We start from the raw sequence: 9089 nt of genomic DNA on the forward strand, positions 1-9089 counted from the left end.
GAACAACTTTATAAGGGTATAATTCTTGAAATTTTGCCATATATTTTACTAATAAAATGTATACTAAGTATAATTACTAGAAAAGTATGGTAAAATTTCAAAAAAACTCATAAAATTCTTCAAAATGCCACGTTGCCCCACGATTACATGATTTTCAGGATAAATTTCAAGAAAACGTTGTCTCCGTGTGGATAAGTAATGTGTACGAAAACATGATTTGGAAATGCTTCTGCAGAAGTAAAATAAGGAAAGAAACAAAAATAACATGTAGTAAATTAATACTCGACACAACTGGCAAATTTCAATTAAAGAAATTCATTGCGAGATTGCGAGAAATATTACCTCAGTCAGGGTTTGAGACTGGACCTCGCTGCACCCACAGAAAAAAATTCCGGATCCAATGCTATTACACTTGAATGTATCATAAAATATGATCGATATAGCGCCAATCATATTTATTGTAGGGAAAGGAATATTTTTATCTTAAATGAGAAATTCTAAAATCTAGAATAAAATGATAGTATGTATCGTCTTTTGCTGAATACCGTGATGCCAAAAGGGAGGGAAAATTTATTATAAACGCAAGAATATATAAACTTATATTTATGTAAGTTACTCTTGTCTCAATATATTAAGTTAATCTTTTTTAATTCGATAGAGGAGAATAAGAATTAATGATTTTATTTTGATATTGTCTTATTTTTATACTGAACGAGGGTTATGAGAAATGTAAATGCGTCAAGAATATTTTTTGTCTCAGCAACAGAAATCCTTTCTGAGGGTGTACACTCTAGGGCCACTGAAGCATGTGTTAATATTATATTTATCGCAATAAAGAGTCTAATGAGGATATTTTCGAAATAAATTTCTTTAATTATCATTTGCCAGTTGCGTCGATTATTAATTTCTCACATTGCTTAATTATTTACTATGCGACAGTTAGTCTTTATTCTCGTTACAACTGATATGACTAATTAAAAATAGTGTACAGAGAGCACGTCTCATTTCTAATGTCAAATAAATAGCGACATCAGTCATCGTTTCGTTGCCAATCGTCGTCGTCTATTTTCGGGAGGAGAAAGGGTAACAATGTTCGAATCCGCGATTTGATGTAACGACTATCTCGCTTGATACAACGCGACGGACTATTACGTTCGGGATTGATCGGGAAACGTATCTATTTTCGTCGTGCAGTTCGCCTCAGCTACACGCCTTTATTTCATCGAAATAATATACGAAAGCCCCCCGTCCGCCCCTCGGCCTGCTAGTCCCTCTCAAACGTGACGTCGAATCGTATCGTTTTTCTGACGGACAGTTCCAATCACGGGTCGTCATTCGGTAGCACGCCCGTTTCTCTTTTCCTGCCTGCTCATTCATCTCTCCATCTGTTCGCATGCACTCACACCGCCGACCGTCGATCAATCGTGAATCGTAGACGGTGCTTATGGCAGGTGAATGTATCGCGCAGATAATATCGCCGCTCGAAATGGAGTCGATCGTTTGTAGTCGCTGACTTATCATATCGCGGTTGATTGGTCCTTAACGATTAGAATCCATAGCTCGAGCGCAATCTTTTTCCTCTATTTACGCGGGTTGACATAATCGCCTCTTGCACAGGCGTTTAAGAGATTACAATCGTTGACGGGAGCGCGTTATAGAAATAACAAGTTAAAATTTAACGCCAATCGGAAAGGAAAATGTAACCGGGATTTTCTTAACAAAAACTTTACAGGAAATGTAACGCATATCAAATATTAAATTTCGTGTCATTTTAATGCGACAGAGCGCCGACTCATCATTTATTAACCCTTTCATGACTACCGGCTGATACTTTTGCTTGTTCCTCGAGATGGTGTAAAAAGTGTAAAAAGAAATGAACGAAAAGTAATTCGATTATGCACAGAAAAAAGAATATTCTCCTTTTAGAAATATGTTTAGTTTCAACGTGCAAATCTTTAAATGAGATTATATTGCGCGTTAAAGGAAGAAAAACTAAATAAAGCAATTTTATATGATTCAACCAAGAAAAGTAAATGCTCATTGTTTAAGAATAATTTTCTTGAGTGGAAAGGAAACGATATTAGATAGAAAATAACATATTTTTAAATTGTAGATTATAATGATTAAAATAATTTTCTTCGCTATAAAACTTATATCTTACAATAGTAAATATTTTATAGAATTAAACTAAAACTTTTTTAAACTGTTTGTTGCGTATATACAAAACAATGAACGCGTTACTTGGAGTATATAAGAGGTGAACTGACACTTATTGTGTGAAAGGGTTGAATGATTGGCGGAAATTTTGCACGGTGGGATCGCATGTAAGTACCGACGTTATTTCTACACACCGTGCACAATGTTTCTTTCACGAAGGCCGATGTCTCCCGCTCGATTCCTAATCGTAAAGAATTAAAACGCACGTATAAATGCACGCACAAAACATTTGTACCGCGGAAAAAGGCCATCGGACCATAACGTGCGACGTACACTTCCGTTAGCGAGGACACATCGCGTCGCAAATCGGTTGAATATTTCACGAGCGGCTCGTCTCGTCGTCGCTCGTCTCCCGAGCGTAGATCGGAGGACGAGATCTCATTCGCGGCAGATAGATTCCTCCGCCACGGTTAGCGAATTGAGACGATCGATCGGGAGCGAGGAGGAAGCAGGTGTCCCTCACCGGGGCATGCGATAAATACGAGCGCGTCGAGCTGATGTGCGCTTTTTAAAATTCGGTCGCGCCCAAATGGGGCCGTTAAATAGGGGCTGCTCTACGTAATGAGCGTACGCGAGTACTCACCTGTAGGAACATTTCGCCGTCGAGGTGATGATGGTCGTAAGCAGCGAGCGCTGCCAGCTCTCTCGCCCTGTAATGCGAGTCGTGGTGCGAATTCTCCTCCTTATCCTTGTGCATCACTACTGCAACAGAGTAAAGTGGATTATAAAGATGCGTGCCCGGAAGTCGGGGAGGCCGGGGCAACGTCTACAAGTATATTTTTTTATCGTGTAAATACAAAAGTTAAATAAATCCAAATGTGATTTTTATTTCAGTAAATCCAAATTTTATTTCCGATTTGACACTTAAAACATGAAAAAGAGCCATTCCTGATCATAGAAAATATGTCGTATAAAACGATAGAGAAAATACTAAAACAGATTTTGTTTGTTATACGAGTATATTTATTTCTCCAAATAATCAAGAAATACGGAAGATCTTAACTTTATAATTCATTTTTATGAGGACTTGTCCGTTACGACTTATACATTTCACTCACCTATGCATTCAAAAATAAGTTCCCATCACGATTACACGATTTTCAATGTAAATTGTAAGAGAAAATTCTCTCCGTGCGTCTTGACGAACTGTACTTAATGTGCTTATTTATTCGCATACCTGTAATACGCTTTTAATAATTACTCCGGGACCTCGACGAGTTGATTTCTAATGTTCCCTGGCAATTTCAAGGCACGAAATGGCGACAGTGCGAAAAAAAATGGTTGCTCCAGTATGGAAAAAAGCCGCATTAACGCGATGATATACAACACCGGGGATAAAAATGGGAGGTCGGGGTAGCGTCGTTGAAAACATGCGAGGAAGGAGAGAGCGGTAGGATAATTTCGATGGTGCAATTAAATATCAATCAAGCGGTTTCGCGGCGTACTCGTCCGCGGATCTCAATAAGAGATGCTTCTCCTCCCTCTCGTGCCTCCTTTCTTATCGCGTCGGCAGTAAATCACGGGAATGATTAGAGGGCTAAGCGGGAACCATCATCCCTCGGCACACGAATGCGAAAACGAGGCAGCCACTCGTGCAACAATCACAATCGAGTCTTACGATTTCTTTCTTCCACGGAGTAAAATGCGCTACGCAGTTTCTAGTCAGCCGAGAATTTACAACGCGATTTTTACGATGCTCACAAGTGGACGCTTACTCGAAATCGTACTGAAAGCTAGCAGCGTTTGTTCTTCGAACTATGAGCCACTCAGTGGAAAACCGATAGTTAGTTTATTATATTACAAAGCGAATTTGTGATCAATCTGAGGTAATATATTTCGCAATAAATGTTCTGTATTATTAAAAATGCCAGGTACGGTCAAGAAAACACTAACGTTGTTAATTACCGCTGGCGACATTAAAGAATATTCCAATTAGTTATGTAGATTGTTTTAGTCTCTATTTTGAATTTGTTTAGCAAAAAAAAATAAAGATAGTTTGAACATATTTGTATAAAGAGAGAAAGAAAGAGCGAACGGTCGATTTAAACAAGATGCCGCATGAAGGATATTATATTCACGTGTGATTTGCATAGGCGATCGCTGATCCCGATTGGAGATTACGACTGGTGGAAAAAGGACAACGACGGACTTAATATCGTGTCTCGATAAGAGCAAAGATGTGTTTCCGGTGCTGGCCGTCCGGCCGGCGATCGGTACACTCGCTCGAATCACATAAATTCAGTTTGCCCTCGTCGCGCGGTGCGTTACATCGTTCGCGCATCGACTGCCCGGATTAAAAGTCATTAAAGTCAGCCGTAACAAACCGAGCCGTTATCAGATTTGTCATATTATACGCTGTAACGTTGCTTGCAGTTTGCAGATTTTTATGAGAGATTAGAGTGACGATGACGTCGGCAAGGGGCAACTGAAAAGGGCGACTGACACTTTTTACCGTAACGCAAATTTATGTTTCTCGGCCAGCGATAATTAAGGCGATTACTGTCAAAGATATAAATTCGGCCAACGTTTCTATGTAGACTCGATGATCGATATCAATGTCTTTTTTTGCCATAATAATATAATAAATCCGTAAGCCATTTCGATCCAGGTAGACTTTAGTTAAATTCAAGTTGCAACGCGTCGCTAAATTACGTTGCCAATTCTCACCGGAGAATAAAGGAGAAAGGAACACAACTGCACACATCGTTTAATATATATACATACTATATAACGTATATGCATACATATATAAATACATACAAGCCTCTCGTCCTAACGTTGTGAATTCATTTACAGTACCGGCCGAAATTATATCACCTTTAGCGGGTGTTTTCCGTGCATAACTTCTGTCACAGTGTATCGAATGTGCTCAAATTTTTACAGCGGACACCTGATAACGAGCGCATTTTGTACACGAAGGGTAATAAAATTTGACAAAATCCACCACAATTTTCGAACATTTCATTCGCGCGCATTGAAACTAGTTATGCTCGAAGAATCGAAGGCGATATAATTCTGGCCTGTAAGTAAAACGAGCGATTTCGGATTTTGGAGATTTCGAAAAGATGAGCTTCGTCGCGCTCTTCCGTTACTTGGACTCGTTTCGTGTTAGAAAGTGCCACCGTGCAATGTCACAAATGTAGCGCGGACAGACGCGGAAAGCCGGCGCTTTGTCTCGCGCTCGCATGTTGAAGTCACGGTGACGTTAACGCGACCGGTTTATTATTTAACACGACGGTGGTCTCGTATGTTCTAATTATGGCGCGCATATTAAGCAGGAGGCAAGCAGGTGTATGGAACTGTAACAGATCGACGGTGTATTATAGGGTTTAAAAGGAAGTGTCGCTCACATCCTGTCACGTATGTATCGCCGCCGTCGTTCCCCGGGCCCGCCGTTAATCTGTTTGCGCTTAAGTTGTTCGGACATCGATGGTCCTCGAGCTCTCGCGAGGAGGAGAGGAGGGGCAACTTCGGCGCGCGCGTTTTCGACGAAAAATTCGGCCCACTTTCGCGATCCATTATCTACACTGACGCGTAAATTACTCTACGCCGTGTAATAAAATGGTAATTACGGTACGAGTACGAGTGAGGCAGCAAAGAGACGGTTTTACGCGCGGGGCTTATCTTGAGATATAAATATTTAAGTAGAGCGTGCAAATGTATGTACGCGAAATCCTTTATGCTTAAGTATTTTGCTTTAGGTATCGAAGGTACTCGAACGTAGCTCGAACCCTCATCGAAATCCCTTTCAGCACTGTTCCATTTAAAATCCCCTCGATTCGTAAACGAATACTTAACGATACTTGTTCAGGTCCACCCTCGTGCACTTTGCAGTTTTCACTCTCACATGACACGCGAATAACAAATCATTTCGATCTCTCAATCGCTGTATACAAGTGTAACTATTCATCTGCTTGAAGTATTAATAGTACACTGAGAAAAATGCTTCGATTATATCATTAATTATATAGGGTGTACTAAAACCACCGAATATCCTTTTAATCGCAGATTCCTTAGAAACTTTCAAGACAAAAATTCTAATACAAAAATGTCGAGGCTATAATAGCTTTTAAATAATAAGCAATTACATTTCACAAATGACAGGTCTGAGATTTCGCGCACACAGGCACGGCGACATGACGAGTGATAAAAGTGTTCCTATGTGTTTCGCGAGCGAGCGAGAACCAAAGTCACCGTTTAACGCGACAGAAAATATTTTGGAAGACGATGATCCGGTTATTTTGAAAACTTGAGGATAAAGAGAGGCAGGAGACTAGATTGAATCTAATTGAAAATTCGAAGTTCACTCAGTATATCGGAGATCGACTAAATCGAAGGATATCAGTCTGATCATCACAGTGAACTCCTCCCTATAATTAATAAGACGTTACACAAAGTTAACAAAAGAAATGGTTAAAGATAACAAGAGAAACAATTAATTCGAGAATGAATCGTTAAGTCTGTGAAAGTTGTCACTATGCTAAAAAGGGCGATATTCGTAGGAACATTTTTATCACTTGTCGTATCGCCGTACCTGAGCGCGCGAAATCTCAGGCCTGTCATTTGTGAAATGTAATCGCTTATTATTTAAAAACTATTATAGCCTCGACATTTTTGTATTAGAATTTTTGTCTTGAAAGTTTCTAAAGAATTTATGATTAAAAGAATATCCGGTGGTTTTAGTACACTCCGTATAATAATAAGTATTATAATACATATAATAATAATCATATAATATATTATTACATCATTATTATTGTATAATAGAATAACAATAGCACCAGGAACAACAACAACAATTATTCTTAATAGTCATAATTGTTGTTATCGTTACTGATGTTGTTGTGGTTGTCGTTGTTGTCCTTGTTGTTGTTGTTGATGATGGTAATGGCGGTGGCTGTTGTTAATATATAATAATAATTCTATCGGTTCTATTAACTACAATTAATTGGCGAATGACAACAGATTATGCCGAAATGACCATTTTCTTCTCGTTAAACAGAGCCGCGGTTGGTCCAATATGTCGCGAACTCGAAAGGTTGTCGCGAGCGAGAAGCACTAAGCCGACGGTGGTTAGCATCGCGGAGCAACGACGCGTGCACCGGGAGATGCGCGAGAGCAGGGTGCAACGGTCGCTCGTAAATAGTCGCACGCAATGTCGTGAGACACTCGGCACCGCCGCCACGCGACCCTCTGAGACAGGATCCGCATTAGGACGAGCGCTTTTGTTAGAATGACCGCAGGATGCGCGGGCGGACGAGAAGGCCGTGATGTCCCGAGGAAACATACGCACGTGCGTGTCCTGTCACCGCCGGTCGATCGGGCAATCCGATTTTCGATTGCCCGGACGGGGGGAACCAACGGCACCGGTCGTTCGAGTCTAACGACCATGCGCTTAATGCTTCCTGAAACAAGGGAGCTCCTTCGCGACGAAACACGCGTGGACGCTCGAAGCGGTAACGATAAGACGAACGGAAGCGTTTTTGCGGGATACGTGCTGAACGATGTGAAATGTTTGCGCGGCTTCTCGAAAAACGAAAGGAAACTGTACGCACGGCGTCATTAATGCCTACCCATCTGAAGTTGCACGCGGATCGAGGTGGCGTCTTCATGGTGTAAGGAAAACAAGGTGTGCTCTTGCGCATCCATCTCTAATAACCAATGAGCGCGTTGGGCCAGCGCTCATTTGGCCCGTCACCATGTCTGCGCAGAACATGCTAAATTTCAACCTCTCTAAGAGCACACCTTCTTTTCCTTACACCATGAGCGTCTTATTCATTAATGCCTGGACCACAGTATAACCAGTAGTTGCACTCTCTGTCGGCACCTTTGATCTGGGCGTTCTCAATTTTCCGCCATGTTTTTATTCGCGCCAACAGTGTATCAACGGCTAAAAGTGCCTGGGCCCTTTTCAGGATCGTATCCAGGAAAGGCACATACGAACTGGCATACATTATTTATTGTAAATGGAAATGGCCTATGAAAAAAAATGTTCTAATAAAAGTAATTAATGTAATTACTTGCTCCAACGTATAAAAGTATTTACGCGTTATTCGTCAACACTGCGAATTTTTCAATGTCACACCTGTGATTGGTCAGAATAAAAACATGTCGAATGCGCAGTACGGATCGGCGCGAACGTGAAACAAAAGAGCGAGTGCCACTACTGGTTATACTGTACCTGGACCTCAGTTTTACCATAGTACGTATAACCATAGACATAGTATATATAGACTGCGCATTGTGGCTGCAGACGTTTGCACACCTGAGAAAGAGACAACATGCTTTACCTCGTAGCTCTTTCTCTGTCTATCAATAGCTGATTTCCTTTTACACTCAAGTGATACTGAGTCACTCAGTTATGTGAGTATTTTATACTCAGATATGACGTCATTAATGTGAGTCTATTAAACTCACTAAAGCACACGGTCTTGATCGTACGCAAAAACTCACAAGGGGAAGCTCAGGTGACACCCTGGGATTTCGATGCCAATTTTTTTTGGTTATTCTGGAGGTGAAAAAAGATATACCTACGTGTCCCGGCGTTTGATTGAATAGGCCTTAGTTTCGGAGTAATAAATTTGTGAAAATTGAAATTTATTTATCGTCAAGTGAAAAACTTCATCCGAAGAATCCAAAATTCTGTTGAAGTTTTACAACAAAACCGATAGCTGTCTTCGCGAGAAGACACAATAAAGATTCATTCTTTAATTCATTTGCAATTATCAGCGAGAGGAATTAATTTCGATGCAAACCAAGCATGCTCGATCATATCTGTAAAAGCTCCCGCTAATAATTGCGAATGAATTAAAGAATGAATCTTATTGCGTCTTCTCGCGAAGACAGCTGTCGGTTTTGTTGTAAAACTTCAA

At 40.5% G+C, this 9089-nt stretch overlaps 1 protein-coding gene across 1 annotated transcript in view; it reads right to left on the reverse strand.

Annotated features, from left to right (window-relative positions):
* Positions 1-9089, reverse strand: part of LOC105558968 (circadian locomoter output cycles protein kaput) — a 184211-nt gene that overhangs the window by 73996 nt on the left and 101126 nt on the right. Inside the window, exon 3 of the mRNA XM_012006947.1 lies at positions 2801-2919. Coding sequence (XP_011862337.1) covers positions 2801-2919 — 119 coding nt within the window. The remainder of the gene's footprint in view (positions 1-2800; positions 2920-9089) is intronic.

Source organism: Vollenhovia emeryi, unplaced genomic scaffold (genome assembly GCF_000949405.1).
Source record: "Vollenhovia emeryi isolate VEMERY1.0 unplaced genomic scaffold, V.emery_V1.0 DF939299.1, whole genome shotgun sequence".
In the NCBI taxonomy this organism is placed as follows: Eukaryota; Metazoa; Arthropoda; class Insecta; order Hymenoptera; family Formicidae; genus Vollenhovia; species Vollenhovia emeryi.